Source organism: Entelurus aequoreus, linkage group LG02, assembly GCF_033978785.1.
Source record: "Entelurus aequoreus isolate RoL-2023_Sb linkage group LG02, RoL_Eaeq_v1.1, whole genome shotgun sequence".
Lineage (NCBI taxonomy): Eukaryota > Metazoa > Chordata > Actinopteri > Syngnathiformes > Syngnathidae > Entelurus > Entelurus aequoreus.
The window spans coordinates 14,148,856-14,167,648 of NC_084732.1; the positions used below are offsets into that span (position 1 = coordinate 14,148,856).

The 18,793-nt window shown below is 40.0% G+C and overlaps 1 protein-coding gene across 1 annotated transcript; it reads right to left on the reverse strand.

Annotated features, from left to right (window-relative positions):
- Positions 1-1,067: 1,067 nt before the first annotated feature.
- Positions 1,068-18,383, reverse strand: LOC133630744 (GPN-loop GTPase 1-like). Its single transcript, XM_062022458.1, has 13 exons — positions 18,200-18,383; positions 15,034-15,127; positions 13,245-13,351; positions 13,140-13,177; positions 12,995-13,073; positions 12,835-12,929; positions 12,712-12,757; positions 9,604-9,750; positions 9,460-9,542; positions 9,291-9,330; positions 9,117-9,204; positions 1,559-1,666; positions 1,068-1,480 (listed from the first exon to the last, which is right to left on the reverse strand). The coding sequence occupies exons 1-13, from the start codon at positions 18,344-18,346 to the stop codon at positions 1,377-1,379; spliced, it is 1,176 nt and encodes a 391-aa protein (XP_061878442.1). The 5' UTR covers positions 18,347-18,383; the 3' UTR covers positions 1,068-1,376.
- Between the last annotated feature and the right edge of the window lie 410 nt (positions 18,384-18,793).

Genomic DNA, 18,793 nt, shown 5'->3' on the forward strand with positions numbered 1-18,793 from the left:
AAATATATAGTAATCAAATATGGGTGGGAATCTTTGAATGGTAAATGGGGATTGAACCAGGAACCCTCAGGTTGCTGGCACAGCCACTCTCCCAACTGCGCCACACCACACATTTTTGTTTAATCTGACACCACATAGACAAAGATAAAACCTTCTGGAGGAAAGTTCTGTGGTCCGATGAAACAAAAATGTAGCTTTTTGGCCACAATACCCAGCAATATGTTTGGAGGAGAAAAGGTGAGGCCTTTAATCCCAGGAACACCAACCCTACTGTCAAGCATGGTGGTGGTAGTATTATGCTCTGGGCCTGATTTTCTGCCAATGGAACTGGTGCTTTACAGAGAGTAAATGGGACAATGAAAAAGAAGGATTACCTCCAAATTCTTCAGGACAACCTAAAATCATCAGCCCTGAGGTTGGGTGTTCCAACAGGACAATGACCCCAAACACACGTCAAAAGTGGTAAAGGAATGGCTAAAATCAGGCTAGAGTTAAGGTTTTAGAATGGCCTTCCCAAAGTCCTGACTTAAACGTGTGGACAATGCTGAAGAAACAAGTCCATGTCAGAAAACCAACACATTTAGCTGAACTGCACCAATTTTGTCAAGAGTGGTCAAAAATTCAAGCAGAAGCTTGTGGATGGCTACCAAAAGCGCCTTATTGCAGTGAAACTTGCCAAGGGACATGTAAGCAAATATTAACATTGCTGTATGTATACTTTTGACCCAGCACATTTGCTCACATTTTCAGTAAATTCATAAAAGAAGCAAACTTCAAGAATGTTTTTTGTGAGCAACAAGTATGTGCTCCAATCACTACATCACAACAAAATAAGAGTTGTAGAAATGATTGGAAACTCAAGACTGTTCTTTACAAGTGTATGTAAACTTTTGACCACGACTATGACTTAAATGAAATGTGTCATCGATGACATCATGTATTAGTAAATTCATGTGTGATTAAATTGTTGCAAGGCACGATTATTAAAGCAAATAGAGGCGGACAACTAAAACGTTATTCTTTATACAGCTGTGTAATAAATAAAAGATAATGAAATATATCAAAAATGCAAACCAAGCATAACTTTTATTTTGACTAAGTAAAGGAAACAAAAAGATGACTACACTCCCATAAAACATATTAAAAAACATCCATCCATTTTCTACAACTTGTCCCTCTCGGGGTGGCTGAAGCCTATCCCAGCTGCATTCGGGCAGAAGGCGGGGTACACCCTGGACAAGTCGCCACCTCATCGCAGGGCCAACACAGATAGACAGACATGAATAGATTTGTTTTTAATTGCAGGCTGCACTTGACTTCACAAAAGTCCCCCAGCTTGTCCGTGAAGAGGTGAAGAAATAAGTCTGTTTTGGTTCTTAACTTTCCGGCAATCCGCACTTTCGATTCCGGACCTGAATCACCTCCCTCCTCTCCTGCAGGAAGCTTCCAAAGGCGTCCTTCTCTTTGCTCTCCTCCGCTTCTGCGGACAAAAAATAAATAAAAAAAATAGTTATTTCGAGCTTCGGACGGACACCCGGCAGACGTCAGCGAGCCTCACTGCTGTGGTCGATGTCGTCCGTGTCGCTGTCCACGTCGTCTTCGTCCTCGGAGTCGCGGGCGCCGCGGGTCATGATGAGGTCGCTGGGTGTGGCCACGTCGACGTTTTCTGCGGAACACAACACGTGACTACACTGCAAAAACTGAAATCTTAGTAAGATGAAATATCTCAAATAAGGGTGATATTTGCTTATTTTCTGTCTGATAAGAAAATTCTTCTCATTAAGCAGATTTTATGTTGAGTGTTTTACTTCTTTTAAGGGTTTTGCTCCTAAATGATCTCAGTAAGATATTACAGCTTGTTGCTGAGATTTGATGACCTATATTGAGTAAAACAAGAAACTAGAATATCAAGTGTTGCAAAGCTGTGTCATCAACACTCACAAGTATAAAACTACTTTTTCAAAGTAAAAATCATGACTTTGACACAATTGTGTCTCATACAGTAATTAAAGGCCTACTGAAATGATTTTTTTTTATTTAAATGGGAATAGCAGATCCATTCTATGTGTCATACTTGATCATTTCGCGATATTGCCATATTTTTGCTGAAAGGATTTAGTAGAGAAAATCGACGATAAAGTTCGCAACTTTTGCTCGCTGATAAAAAAAAAGCCTTGCCTGTACCGGAAGTAGCGTGACGTCACAGGAGCTAGTATTCCTCACAATTCCCCATTGTTTACAATGGAGCGAGAGAGATTCGGACCGAGAAAGTGACGATTACCCCATTAATTTGAGCGAGGATGAAAGATTCGTAGATGAGGAACGTTACAGTGAAGGACTAGAGAGGCAGTGCTGGACGTATCTTTTTTCGCTCTGACCGTAACTTCGGTACAAGCTGGCTCATTGGATTCCACACTCTCTCCTTTTTCTATTGTGGATCACGGATTTGTATTTTAAACCACCTCGGATACTATAACCTCTTGAAAATGAGAGTCCAGCACGCGAAATGGACATTTAAAGTGACTTTTATCTCCAAGACAATACATCGGTGACACACTTAGCTACTGAGCTAACGTGATAGCATCGTTCTCAAATGAAGATAGAAACAAAATAAATAAACCCCAGACTGGAAGGATAGACAGAAGACCAACAATACTATTAAACCATGTACATGTAACTACACGGTTAAAAATGATCAGCCTGGTAAGGCTTAAAAATGCTGTTGCTAACTACGCTAAGGCTAATTTAGCAACTTAGCAACCGGACCTCACGGAACTATGATCAAACATTAGCGCTCCACCTACGCCAGCCAGCCCTCATCTTCCCATCAACAGCCGCGCTCACCTGCGTTCCAGCGATCAATGGCGCGACGAAGGACTTCATCCGTGGGTTTGGCGGCAAGCATCGGCTAGGCGTCAGGGTAAGTAGTCCTTGTTGTGTTGCTGTAAGTATTGTAATGCCCCGCAGTGGAGAAGGAGTCACACAAGACGAGGATGCGCTGCTCAATCGCTTTATTAACAAGCGGTAGGTAACTGGTTGTAGTTCAAAAAGTAACGCACACACATACACGAGCTGCTGTTAGCCACAACTCACGCTCACACACACTCAAGTTCTCCGCCAACTCACTCGCGCATGCGTGTTCCCCAAACCCTTAAAGACACAGTACACTAATGCAAATATCACAGATATTACAGTATTGTACTTAGCCGCTAAGACACCGATCGATCCCACCTACAACGTTCTTCTTTGCTGTCTCCATTGTTCATTAAACAAATTGCAAAAGATTCACCAACACAGATGTCCAGAATACTGTGGAATTTTGTCGAAAAAAACAAGAGGTTTTTCTATCGGGTCCGATTTGGTCCAACCACTTCCGTTGCTTTTGTGACGTCACGCGCATAAATCATATCCAAAGGAGTTTTTCAACCGGAAGTGTGGCGGGAATTTTAAAATTGCACTTTATAAGTTAACATTGGCATGTGTTGCAATGTTAAGATTTCATCATTGATATATAAACTATCAGACTGTGTGGTCGCTAGTAGTGGCTTTCAGTAGGCCTTTAAATCAGATGACAGCCAAATGGACTTTGCTGTTTTATTTTCAGTGAAACAATAGAAAACACGTACTCATATAGTAGTACAGTTGGCACAGTACAGCAAACTGACAGTTAATATTTAAACATTTAACATGTGACATTGCAAACTATTTTGAACAGAAATAGATCACGCACAAATATGTGACCCGTGCTGGCAAAATGAGTCGGAATACGCACAGGCTAATTTTGAGCTACAGGCAAATAAGTGGAAAAAATGTATCTTGGTTGAAATTGAGATTTTCACAAAAACGAGTCCATAAAGCCACAATCTAGCGATCCCAATCATCGAAATAGCAAGAAAACATCTTAAATCACCTTTATTTGAAGGTTTTGTACGAGGTATGTCTTCAGAAATTAGTCCTTTGTGTTAAAATTCCTTGAGAAAATCAAGTGTTTTTCAACGCTCACTCGCGGCAATAAGGGGGAATCTCCCTAGCCATATTTGGTATCATTGTGACGCCAAGTTTACCTACTTTCTAAAAACGAGCATGGAATTCCCGATGACGCCATTCTGAACCAATACAATTCGAGTTTTTAAACCTGACGTAAACAAATCCGGCTTGTTGCTAAGCGGTCGCTGTGAGGCGTACCCTCATTGGTTGAATCACCCCGCGCGGTGCATTGTGGTATCATGGCAGCGCCCGGATGAAAAACAACACAGTAATTCGAGCGGAATATTTGGTGAAAAAAGGTGATTTTCGAACATTTAATTATAATTTTTGTGGATAAGTTAGACTGTTTTACATTCCGTAATGGATTTACCGTAATTTCCGGACTATAAGCCGCTACTTTTTCCCCTCGTTCTGGTCCCTGCGGCTTATACAACGGTGCGGCTTATATACGGCCTGTTCTTCTCCGACACCGATGAAGAGGATTTCGGTGGTTTTAGTACGCAGGAGGAAGACGATGACACAATGATTAAAGACTGACTTTTCATATACCGGTAGGCTGGTTATTTTGATAACGTACAGGCGAGCACTTTGTATTACTTTGCACCGTTGTATTATTTGTACTCTGCACGAATGCTGTTCGCCATGTCAAAGATGTGAAAGTTTGATTGAATGATTGAAAGATTTATTGTTAATAAATGGGACGCTTTGCGTTCCCAAACAGTCATCTCTGTCCCGACAATCCCCTCCGTGGTAGCAGGAACCCCCGCCCTATATACTACGGTAATTACACATCAAAACCCTGCGGCTTATAGTCAGGTGCGGCTTATATATGGAGCAATCTGTATTTCCCCCTAAATTTAGCTGGTGCGGCTTATAGTCAGGTGCGGCTTATAGTCCGGAAATTACGGTAGAAGGTGGAGAGGGTACACCGGCAGTTGCAAGTGCGCTAAATTCACTGCAGTCGGCGAATCTTCTTAGTGCTGCTGGTCAGGAATATTACGGACAGCTGACCAGCTGACAAACTGACCAGTGAACAAAAAAACTGTGACATAACAGTGTTGAAATTTTTGTACATAACCGTTTTCAATAGAGTTGAATATATATTTTTCCTTTAGACATGGGATTTGACTTTAATTGTATCAATTTTGGTGTTGCTACAAGGACTTTTAAGGTATGGTTGCTATGGAGTTTTGTTTTGGAACATTCTGTTCTGGAACAGTAAACTTTAAGCTGTTTTTTCTCAAAACGGACCCTCAAACTCGGTCGACTTCAATCGGATGTAACTCGGTCATTTTCTGTCCGATTCCAACAAACCATATATCATTTTGAAGGTCTTTAGATGGAGAATGTGTAAATAACAATAACTCAGTTTTTAAAATTTCCTCATTTTGACTCATTTTGCCAGCACAGGTCACATGTATATATATATATTCCTTTGCGCACTAATGAAAGAGAGCGCACTTGGCGCGATGATGTCATGTTATCCATGGAAAAATGCGTTTTTAGACAATATGATTTGCCTGAGCGGCTAGGAGACCCCCAGAGTAACAAGCGGTTGCCTTTCCATTAAGAACAATAAACTAGTTTTTAGTATAATTTTGCTGGTTTCAAGAAATGTAATGCCGAGCGCATATCATTATGTCAAGATAATGGCACTAGCATTTACTTCATTTAAGAAAAATGTTCAACATATTGAGAAAAAAGGTCTCATTTGTTTTTTCTACCAAGAAAAGTGCACTTGTTATTAGTGAGAATATACTTATTTTAAGGTATTTTGGGGTTCATTGAGGTTAGCTAATTAGGGTCCGCACAGGACCATATTGAATTTGTAAGGTTTTATTATTCTTTATTTATTATTATTCCGCCGCCACAAAAAAACTCTAATTTGACCCACTTAACATGCTTCAAAACTCACCAAATTTGACACACACATCAGGACCTGCGAAAATTGCCATCTAATAAAAAAACCAAACCCCAAAAATCAAAATTGCGCTCTAGCGCCCCCGAGGAAAAAACAAAAACAAACTGCCTGTAACTCCCACTAGGAAGGTCGTAGAGACATGAAACAAAAACCTGTATGTAGGTCTCACTTAGACCTACAATTCATAATGACACATCCTCGGGCAAAAACCAACAGGAAGTTGGCAATTTCCCATTTAAGACAAAAATGTACTAAAAACACTCATTTTTGCCTCTTTGAGCTGTAATTTCACCCTCTTAAAATACTTCAAAACTCACCAAACTTCTTACACACATCGGGACTGGTGGAAATTGCGATCTAAAAAAAAAAAACCGAACCCCAAAACTCAAAATTGTGCTCTAGCACAATTTTTGAATAAAACAGAGAAAAAACTGCTCTTTAGAGGAAAACTCAGACAAAACTGCTTGTAACTTCCGGTAGGAACGTCTTAGAGACATGAAACAAATACCTCTGGTAGGTCTCACCTAGACCTACATTTCTTAGGTTGACATCCTTCAGCAAAAATCAACAGGAAGTTTGCTATCCCTCCTTAAAAACAAAATTTTTGTTAAAACCGGTCACCAAACATCAAACATTATCACCTCCGAGCGCGTTTGTCGTTTCGGCTTCAAACTGCTACAGGAGAGAGATTGAACCCTTCTGATTAAAAGTTGACGACGGCGTTTCGTTTAGTGCTACCGTTTTGAGTTTACGTGCCTTCAAAGACCCGCAGCACTAAAGTTGCTCCGCTGCTGTTGTTTTAAGATGGCTGCTTTTACAGCAGAAAGCACCAGCGTGAGCACAGAATGCAGAGAAGGTAGGTACACTACACAAAAGTATCTAACTCCCAGTACGAATATCGTAGAGACACGAAACAAAAACCTCTATGTAGGTCTCACTCAGGACTACCACTGGACAAAAGTATTGGGACACCTGGGACTAGCACCTGCCAAAATGCGGACCCGACCAACGCTGCTTGCAGCTTTAATTTGACTTGTTTTGGAAAATCTTGACAAGCCAAATGTTCTTGTTCTATTGGCAGATAATTTTGCTTAGTTCAAGTAAAATACCCCTCATTTTATTTATTTTTTTCTTGTTTTTGAACACTGACTTTTTGCAGTGTAGCTCGAAGGAGACATGTTACGCCATTACTGTATCCCTGCAGACTGTATTGATCTATAATGTATATATCGTGTTTTTTATGTTGATTTAATAACAAATATTTTTTATTTATTTTTTGTGCGGCCCTACGTCAACAACACGGTCGGCGGCCCGTCGGTGCGCGGCTCGTACATCGCCGCCCTCTACTTCACCCTCAGCAGCCTGACCAGCGTCGGCTTTGGCAACGTGTGCGCCGACACGGACGCCGAGAAGATCTTCTCCATCTGCGCCATGCTCATCGGCGGTATGCCGGACGCCTCGTATGGAATAACGTGATTGGGCAGGCACGCTGTTTATATCGTGGGAAAGCGGACGTGAAAAAAGGCTGTCCTCACTCAGGTCCGCATGGAGCTGGAGGGGGCGTGGCCTCCAGTTCCGGCTGAAAATCGGGAGATTTTCGGGAGAATATTTGTCGGGTTTTCGGGAGAGGCGCTGAATTTCGGGAGTCTCCCGGAAAACTCGGGAGGGTTGGCAAGTATGCAATATAGTAACACTCGAAATAGTGCAGAGCAATAACAATATATCAACGTTGCTCAAACGTTAATGTCACACAACACAAACATGTAAAGCTCACTTTATGAAGTTATTCCTCATCCACGAATCCCTCAAATTCTTCTTCTTCAGCGTCCGAATTAAACAGTTTGGCGAAGTCGAAGTCGTCATTAATGGAGTCAGTGTCGCTGCTGCTCTATTCCCGTGTTCTACTGCGTGACTGATCTTAAGTCTTAAGTTTGTACTCTGCGCCGTGAGCGTGTCTCTTAATAGGAGCCATTTTGGGGTCTTTACATAAACAAACAAATGGAAATGAAACGGCATATATCCCAGCATGCAACACGCGCTTCTTCTTCTTCTACGGGGGAAAATGAAGTTGGCGGTTGCTTACCAGTGTTTCCCACACATTCATTTATTTGTGGCGGCCCGCCACGAAAGAATTACGTCCGCCACAAATAAAAATAAAAATTAAAAATTAAAAAAAAAAAAACATCAATTTTTTTTTTTTTTTTGTCCTGTCCAGCTTCTCAGGCAAATCATATAGTTGATGTAGATGCCCATATCAGCTGTTCAGATTTACTTTACAAAAGAGAAGTGTAGGATACTTATCTTGTTGCCTTATTTGTATTTGACTTTATTAAATGTATTTATATTAGAAACACAACATGTGTATATAACAAAGGGTGCAAAGTCTGCAGGCAGTAGGAAACACATGGTTAAGTGTAGGGAGTAAAACTGATGGCAGTCTAAAGTTCAAGATTTTTGGAGCTCTTTGTTCAGTGGATCAGATGTTTGATGAAGCTCTGTGTCTATCTACCACCACTACTGTTTTCTGTTTATTTGTTACTGACTGTGGCAGGACACCTCTGCCTCTGTTTCACTTTATGTTGCTGGTAAATAATATGGTTGTAGTAGTAGGCTAAAGTTAAATTATTTAGTATGCACTAATTAAAGGGGCAGAGCTTTGAGACATTTTACCTTTTATATTTTATAAGATATATTTTTTGTAAGAACCACAATTAATAAATATATTTCAGTGAATAACTTATTGTTCAAATCTGTATATAAATATGTACATAAAGTGTTGTAATTATATTGTAAAATGGATGGATGGCTGGACGTTTAAAACAAAACTGTTATTAATTAGTAAGTATACATTTTTTGAGCCTTTTTAGAGAAAATCATATCATTGTAGTAAATTATGCAAATTACTCGATGATGTCATGGTGACCACGCCCATAGCCACGCCCCCACAGCCACAGGTATCTTGGCAGTTTATGGGAAACACTGCTTACCGTAGTTGCGATTGATGGATTGATTGAAACTTTTACCTGTTGGAGGCTCAATATTGGTCCATGTATAAGGCGCACCGGATTATAAGGCGCACTGTCAGCTTTTGACAAAATTGGAGGTTTTTAGGTGCGCCTTATAGTGCGGAAAATACGGTAGTCTGAGAAAGGGTGTTGAGACTTTGGCGATGACAGGAAACCAAAATAAATGTTCGGTCATAGCTGACCTGAAACAGACGTCGCCATGTCGACGGCGCCGAGATCCTTCCGGAGTCTCTCCAGCTGCTCTTCCTGCTTTTTACTTTGAGCGTCCAGCTGGTGGACAGGGCAAAGGTCAAAACGCTCAAGTCGTCAAGAAGTTAGCGTGGGCGTTGGAGAGCTAACACGGCCAAGATGCTCACCAGCTGTTGGCGCAGTCTTTCATACTCTGGTCGATAATCTCTGAGGAACCAAGAGACGTTTAATACAAAATATTACTTCTCTGATAAGCCAACATGGACACTACTGCCACCCGCTGGTCAAAAAAAACAAAAAAACAGAAATGTGACTTCATAAAAATTGTTAACACACCTGTCGTACTCTTCAGCTGCTTCCTGCACCTTGACGAGGAAGTCGTCCAATCCATTTCCTGTCACCGAGGACACGCCCACTACCTGTGGAAGCAGGCCGGGTCATCGGAGGTTCTCCTTCAAGCGTTCCAAATGGCGCTCTCACCCTCAGGTTGGAGTAGAACTCATCCAGGACCAGACTCATGGAGCGTGTCAGGTTGCTCACGTAGGAGGTTTCCTGGTTTAGAGCGTCCTGGAAAGCCTCAAAGTCCTGCATCCACTCCACGGCGAAGCTGTGGTCGATGATGTCCGTCTGCACAAAGCGCACAACAAGCCTTTTTCACCACGGGGCCTTGAAAGCAACACACCAACTGAACCGGCATACCCGATATCGTATTTAGATAAACAGTATAGAGATCGACCGATACAGTTTTTTATGGGACGATACCGATTATTGGTAGTCAAGCAGGCTGATAACTGATATTTGGAGCCAAAATGTATTTGCAGTAAAGGTTATTTAAACATGAATAGTAGGGGTGTGGGAAAAAATCGATTCAAATTTGAATCGCGATTCTCACGTTGTGCGATTCAGAATCGATTCTCATTTTTAAAAAATCGATTTTTATTTTTTTTAAATTATTATTATTTTTTAAATTAATAAATCAAACAAAACAATACACAGCAATACCATAACAATGCAATCCAATTCCAAACCTGACCCAGCAACACTCAGAACTGCAATAAACAGAGCAATTGAGAGGAGACACAAACACGACACAGAAGAAACCAAAAGTAGTGAAACAAAAATGAATATTATCAACAACAGTATCAATATTAGTTACAATTTCAACATAGCAGTGATTAAAAATCTGTCATTGACATTATCATTAGACATTTATATATATAAAAAAAAGAACAATAGTGTCACAGTGGCTTACACTTGCATCGCATCTCATAAGCTTGACAACACACTGTGTCCAATATTTTCACAAAGATAAAATAAGTCATATTTTTGGTTCATTTAATAGTCAAAACAAATGTACATTATTGCAATCAGTTGATAAAACATTGTCCTTTACAATTATAAAAGCTTTTTACAAAAATCTACTACTCTGCTTGCATGTCAGCAGACTGGGGTAGATCCTGCTGAAATCCTATGTATTGAATGAGTAGAGAATCCTTTTGAATTGAAAAAAAAAATCGATTTTGAATCGAATCGTGACCCCAAGAATCGATATTGAATCGAATCGTGGGACACCCAAAAATTCACAGCCCTAATGAATAGTATAGATCAGTAAACATAATGCAGGGGTGTCCAAACTTTTTCCACTGAGGGCCGCACATGGAAAAATTAAAGCCTGCGGGGCCCATTTTGATAGTTTTCTTTTTCAAATCATAACAAAATATATGGATTTTTTTTTTTTTTTACCTTTAGGGCTCCCGGGGACCATAAAGGGTCTAAGTCATTAAAATGTTAAAAACAAGTCAAATTATTTTTTTTATTTTTAACGCTTACAGTAAATCTCTACAGTACATCAACTTCAGATTGATATCAAATTTAAAAAACCAAAAAGGTTTTATGCCTTTTCTGTCAAGACAACTTTGTTTTTTATAATAAAACTGAAATGCAGTATTTCCCCCACTGCCCAAAACATTCAGAAAGCAATGTTTGATGTGAAGTAATTAGAGCCTTAAAAACATCAATAATGCAAGACACCATTTATATTAATTCATTGCTATTTTTGAGTAATCACAGTGAAAAGATAAATAAAATCCCATTAAATATATTTAGGATACAAAAGGTGCCCAACTCAAAGTGATACATTTGTATTAGTTTTTTTTTTTTACTTTCAACACTTAAGTTACGAGATCAACTTCAGATATATCTGTCAATTTTAGGTTTGAACTATTATTTTGTTTGTTTTATGCTCTTTTGTCAAAGAAAATGTGGATGTTTTTGTATGGCAACCACACAATATATGCAATATTTTCCACATAAAACATTTTAAAGTGAAATATTTGAAATAATTGGAGCCTTGAATAGGTCAATAATTCATTACAACATAGATTTTTTATTTTTTTTAAGCAATGGCAAAAAAAGAAAAATAAAGATAGACAAAAGAAAAAAACAGCCTGCATGGCAGCTTTGTGTCAACATTGCAACTTTTTCTAGTTAATGTTTATTTTTGCAATAGCATTTCCAGAATGTGTGGCTGCGGGCCGCAAATGGCCCCCGGGCCGCACTTTGGACACCCCTGTCATAGTGGGACATAAAGTTTCATGTGGCGCTAATGTTGTGGTTAAAAAAAGCATCAGAGGATTTCAGAAACACCTTTAATTCGTGTGTCTAAGACAGTGGTCAGCAACCCGCGGCTCTCTAGTGCCACTCTAGTGGCTCCCTGGAGCATTTTTAAAAAAGGATTGAAAATTGAAATAGATGGGGAAAAATAATTTCTTTGTTTTAGTATGTTTTTGGTTTGAGGACAAACATGACCCAGACCTTCCCAATTGTTAGAAAGCCCACGGTTTAATATGTTTGTGTGTATGTTTCACTGATATTATTTGGTGAACATCGTTTTGTCCTACTAATTTCGGCGGCTCTTGAACTCACCACAGTGTGGACTGTGACGCAACAGTTTGTTTACATGTCAAATCTTCCACTCCTTTGTCTCATTTTGTCCACCAAAAGTTTCATACTGTGTGTGAATGTACAAAGGTGCGCTTTGTTGATGTTATTGACAAAGCCCCCCCCACCCCGACCCCGCCCACCTCAACCTCCTCATGCTCTCTCAGGGAGAGCATGTCCCAAATTCCAAGCTGCTGTTTTGAGGCATGTTAAAAAATGATGCACTTTGTGACTTCAATAATAAATATGGCAGTGCCATGTTGGCATTTTTTTCCATAACTTGAGTTGATTTATTTTGGAAAACCTTGTTACATTGTTTAATGCATCCAGCGGGGCATCAAAACAAAATTAGGCATAATAATGTGTTAATTCCACGACTGTATATATCCGTATCGGTTGATATCGGTAATTAAGAGTTGGACAATATCGGAAAAAAGCCATTATCGGACATCTCTAGAAAATATCAATCTTGTGTGTTTATTGGGAGGACATTTAGATGTTAACTGTCCAACTTTATTATTACTGAGATTTTAGATGCTCGCCAATATCATCCGATGCTTGTTTTCTTAGCTGATATCGGACCAGGACATGGCTAAATGTAACGTTACACTTTAAGCGTAGTAAAACAAATAAAAATAAGTTACTCACTTTGTTCATGGCGACAATGAAAGGGAGCTTGGTCTTGTAGAGAATACTAAAAGACCACCAAACAAGAAACCGTTACAAGGGCGTGTTTTCTGCGGCGACAAATGCCGACTCATGCTTTCGTACCTGCAGGCGTACAACATGTTGGACATGAAGGTGACGGGATTGACGCTCCGTGACGTGTCCATGACGTAGACCACCACGCAGGGGAAGGACGAGGCCTGAGACATTTTGCACGTTATCGGATGAAGCAGCACAATAAACCTCGGCCGGGCTGGCGACGCACCAGAGCTTCCGTGATGATGGTTCCGGACGCGGACCAGGTGAAGACTTCGATCTGACCCGGGGTGTCGATAAGCACGTGCCTGCACAGGGGAGAGAAAACGATGAACATTTGCGATGATATTCAGACGTACGATCCGTTCACTCACCTGTGATCGTGCTGCTTCTTCTCTATGAAGTGCATCACCTAGAGGACGACCGCTGTATTACTTCTGGTGCAAAACATTGCAGGGGTAAGTAAGAACAGGAAAGACCTGATCAAAGCGGGTAGCAAACAGGTTGAGAGAGGTCACAATGCCGCCGTTGGGTCCCAGGCCGTACTGCTTCATCACCTCTTTGTAGTTCACCGTGTCTCGGATGTCTGCAGAACAACAACATTCAGGTCAGAGGTCGTGTCTGGAAACGTGGACTCAAAGTGGCTTTTTGTACGCTAGAGGCAGACTTCAAGTACAAAACCCAAAACCAGTGAAGTTGGCACGTTTTGTAAATGGTAAATAAAAACGGAATACAATGATTTGCAAATCCTTTTCAACTCATATTAAATCGAATAGACTGCAAAGACAAGATATTTAATGTTCGAACTGAGAAACTTTTTTTTTATTTAAAAAAAAAAAAAAATCATTAACTTAGAATTTAATGGCAGCAACAAATTGTAAAAAAGTTGGCACAGGGGCATGTTCACCACTGTGTTACATGGCCTTTCCTTTTAACAACACTCAGTAAACGTTTGGGAACTGAGAAGAACAATTTTTGAAGGTTTTCAGGTGGAATTCTTTCCCATTCTTGCTCGATGTACAGCTTAAGTTGTTCAACAGTCCGGGGTCTAAGTTGTCCTCTTTTAGACTTTATAATTCGCCACACATTGTCAATGGGAGACAGGTCTGGACTACAGGCAGGCCAGTTTAGTACCCGCACTCTGTTGTTGGCCCCCCACTGTTGTAACAGGTGTTGCTGAAATAAGCAGGGGCGTCCACGAAGAAGGCGTTGCTTGGATGGCAACATATGTTGCTCCAAAACCTGTATGTACCCTTCCGCATTAATGGTGCCTTCACAGATGTGTAAGTTACCCATGTCTTGGGCACTAATACACCCCCATACCATCACAGATGCTGGCTTTTGAACTTTGCGCCTATAACAATCTGGATGGTTATTTTCTTCTTTGGTCCGGAGGACACAACATCCGCAGTTTCCCAAAAACAATTTGAAATGTGGACTCGTCAGACCACAGAACACTTTTCCACTTTGCATCAGTCCATCTTACATGAGCTCGGGCCCAGCGAAGCCGGCGGCGTTTCTGGGTGTTGTTGATAAATGGCTTTGGCTTTGCATAGAGTTTTAACTTGCACTTGCAGATGCTTTTATCCTCTTAAGGCCCAAGCTGTTTGTTTACATACTTTTTTTATTTCTCTTTGCTATTTCGGCTTATTGGACCCTAATTAGAATAAAAACTAAGAATCATCTTTTGATATGATGCACTTAGTCCATAAGTAACAAACATGTACTTCATGTTTAGTGACCTGCTAATTCTTATTTTTACACTTTTTTTCCCCAAATTCCATTGTATGTTATACTCTTCTGACACCACCAGATGGCAGTATAAGTGTCCACATAAGCGGCTAATAAGACCCCAATTCAGTAGTGTACACAATTTTAGAAATAAGAGCTAAAAGGTGCTGTCCACACATGTGGCCACTAAGCCTTTAGAGGTTTAAACCCAATCATGGCACCCACCTGTTCCCAATTAGCCTGTTCACCTGTGGGATGTTCTAAATAAGTGATCCTCAACTTTCTCAGTCTATTTTTTGCCACTTGTGCCAGCTTTTTTAAAATAAGTTGCGGGCAAAAAATTCTGAATGAGCCAATATTTGCAAAAAATACCAAAGTTATCCAGTTTGAACGTTAAGTATCTTGTCTTTGCAGTCTACTCAATTGAAAATAGGTTGACAAGGATTTGCAAATTATTGTATTCTGTTTTTAATTACGATTTACACGACGTGCCAACTTCACTGGTTTTGGGTTTTGTACAAGTAGTACGCTCCTTACCGATGTTTGGAGGGAAGGGGACCTCGTGGACGGCAGGATCCAGGTTGATGAGGTATGGCGGACATTTGAGAGAATACAGATGCGCCGTCAACCTCTGTTAAAATCGACATAATGGTTAGAGACACTTAGAGGGCACGTCCACTAATACATTCAGCGGACATTAGATTAAGGCTTTTATGGTACTAATGCAGGGGTCGGCAACCCAAAATGTTGGAAGAGCCACATTGGACCAAAAATACAAAAAAAATCGGTCTGGAACAGCAAAAATTTAAAGTCTTATATAAGTGTTATAATGAAGGCAACACATCAATCAATCAATGTTTATTTATATAGCCCTAAATCACAAGTGTCTCAAAGGGCTGCACAAGCCACAGCGACATCCTCGGTACAGAGCCCACATACGGGCAAGGAAAAACTCACCGCAGTGGGACGTCAATGTGAATGACTATGAGAAATGTAAGTGTCTATATTAGCTATAATAGCCTACTATCAAAGGCTGACGCAAATCTTCGTTGACAGAAATGTTGTATTTTAATTTTTATTCTACACATTTTTGCAACATTGGAAATCATTAGTAAAATGGAGGCTTCTCACAGTATAGGATAACTTCTGGAAATGACTGGCTCAGAATGGCCAAAGGTATAGATGTGTGTGTCCAAGTTTAAGGAAACGGCAGGCTGTCTTCCTCTAATATATCTGTTACAATCTTTGCAAGCTGGGTAACGTTTGCTGTGGTCTGGAATAACATGGCACACAAACAACTCTGAGAAATGCAACCAATATTGTATATAATATTAATGTGTCATGAGACATGCAAATATCAATTAAATATGCAGAGGACATAAGTAAAGGAAATTAAATGAGCTCAAATATACCTACAAACGAGGCATAATGATGCAATATGTACATACAGCTAGCCTAAATAGCATATTAGCATCAGTTAAATAATTAATGCAGTCATGGATTGACCAAATATGCCTGATAAGCACTCCAGCAAATCAATAAAATCTCACCTTTGTGCATTCACGCACAGCATAAAACGTTTGGTGGACAAAATGACACAAAGGAGTGGCATAAAACACGTCTTTCTGTGGCCGCGTCGGAGAAAGTTGTGCATGTAAACAAACTACAACTGGTTCAAGGATCGCTGAAATTAGTAGAACAAAACGATGCTTGCAAAATACTCCCATCAGTGAAGCATGTATAACATAAACAGTGGGATTTTTAACATTTAGGAATGTTTGGGTCATGTTTGTTCTCCTACAGAAAATATATTAAAACAAAAAATATATATTTTTTGTTCATCTTTTTCCATTTTCACACATCTCTGAAAGAGGTCCAGGGAGCCACTCGGTCGGCACTTAAGTGCCGCATGCGGCTCTAAAGCCGCGGGTTGCTGACCCCCGTACTAATGAATTAAAAAAAGGTACTATACTGCCTTAGAAAAATACCGATAAAATATTTTTTTTCATTGACATGATTGCGCGCCGTGGTGACATTGCTGGTAACACGAGCCGAGGCGCATGTCGCTAGTCAGCACACACAGAGAGCACTTACAAGCAGAAACAGTGGGGAGAAAAAAGAGGGGGAATGGACGTATTTTGGCTTAAAAACTAACGATAAAGGTGAAGCTATAAACACTGACCCCGAATTTCCACTAAATGCGGAACACCCACGGACCGGCACACCAACTTGTTCCGTTTTTATTCAAGTCACGGTGTCAAAATCTGCTAGTGTTGGACAGGAAGTCATGCACAAACACAAAATAAAATATCCGGTTTACTTTCAAAATAAAATACTCCGTCTTCAAGGCGGATCGTATTTTACACTTTGCAAAGGTCCTGATGGGCGGCAACAGACATGAAGTCAACTTGTCAAAGGTTTTTAGACTTAATTTCATCTGGTTGACACAAATGGATGAGGACATGCTGATTCTGTAGATCCAAAATTAGAGAATAATGTACAGGCATATCCCGGGCAGCTAAAACGGGATATGGGGGCCTGTGTCAAATATCAGCTGATACAGAGACCGGGAAAACAGAGGGCTGATTGTGCGACATAGGGCTGCAACAACTAATCGATTAAAAAAATAGTTGGCGATTAATTTAGTCATCGATTCGTTGGATCTATGCTATGCGCAGAGGCAATTTTTTTTAAATTTTTTATAAACCTTTATTTATAAACTGCAACATGTACAAACAGCTGAAAAACAATAATCAAAATAAGTATGTGCTAGTATGCTGTTTTTTTTCAATAAAATACTGGAAAGGATAGAAATGTAGTTTGCTTCTTTTATCCGATTATTAATCGAAGTAATAATCGACAGATTAATCGATTATCAAAATAATAGTTAGTTGCAGCCCTAGTGTGACACACTAGGGCTGCAAGGGATTGTCACACACACACTAGGTGTGGCAAAATTATTCTCTACATTAAACAAGTTGAAAAACTTATTGGGGTGTTACCATTTAGTGGTCAATTGTACGGAATATGTACTGTACTGTGCAATCTACTAATAAAAGTCTTCCTAAAGATGTGACACAGGCCTCAATGTTGGCAATGTTCACATTCAGCCTGATTTGATTGATTTTAATTTGAATTAACTGATTTTTAAGGGACAAGCGGTAGGAAATGGCTGGATGGATGGATGATTGTTCTACGATTATTGTATTTTCTAGATTTAATTTGAAATATGGAATATTTTGCTTTCTTTTATTTTCTGTAAAGCAGTTTGATGAGATGGCGACTTGTCCAGGGTGTACCCCCGCCTTCCGCCCGAATGCAGCTGAGATAGGCTACAGCAGCCCCCCCCCCCCCCCCCCGCAACCCCGAAAGGGACAAGCGGTAGAAATGGATGGACAGTTTGAATTGCCTGGTGTACGAATTGTGCTCTATAAATAAACTTGCCTTGCCTAAAGTGCAACGACTTTTCTAGAAAGCGTCAAGCCATGAAAGAGACTGGTGACGTCATTGCGGTTACACAGACGTCCTCATTGGCGGATATTAAAGTTTGTGAGACTACATGTGAATGTCTTTATGGTAACTTGTTAAGAAGCGGTCTGTTTTGATAATAGTTTTATATATAAAAAATAGCCCGGAATGTGATAACATCACGTTGGCATGTTGTTCTCAACGGTAATCAATGAAAATATGATTAAATGATGACCTGAACAAAGGTGGTCTTTCCGGATCCAGCCATGCCAAGAACGATCAAACAAACTGCTTTCTTCCCACCGGCAGCCTGCTCTCCCGCACTCGCGTCCGCCTGATCGCCTGCCATCATGTTATCAACACTCGCTGTAGCTTCCGCCATCTTTGTCTTCTTCTTCTTCTACTTCTTCTTCGTCTCCTTCTTCTTCTTCGGCTTCATGACGGATTTTTGTTTTAGCGCCACCTTTCGAGAAGGCGTGCGGATGAAACGCTTGTATATAATGTTATAATTTGTGTAGCTGCTGACAGAAGCACATTGTATATATGTTATATAATTCCATAGTTGGTTAGAATAAATAAATAAAAAATAATCAAATGTAAATAATCAAATGTAGACACTTTTCCTTATACTTTACTTTACTACTTAAATAAATTAAAAACATTTTCTTGAATAAAAAAGAAAGTAAAACAATATAAAAACAGTTACATTGAAACTAGTAATTAATGAAAATTAGTAAAATTAACTGTTAAAGGTTAGTACTATTAATGGACCAGCAGCACGCACAACCATGTGTGCTTACGGACTGTATCCCTTGCAGACTGTATTGAT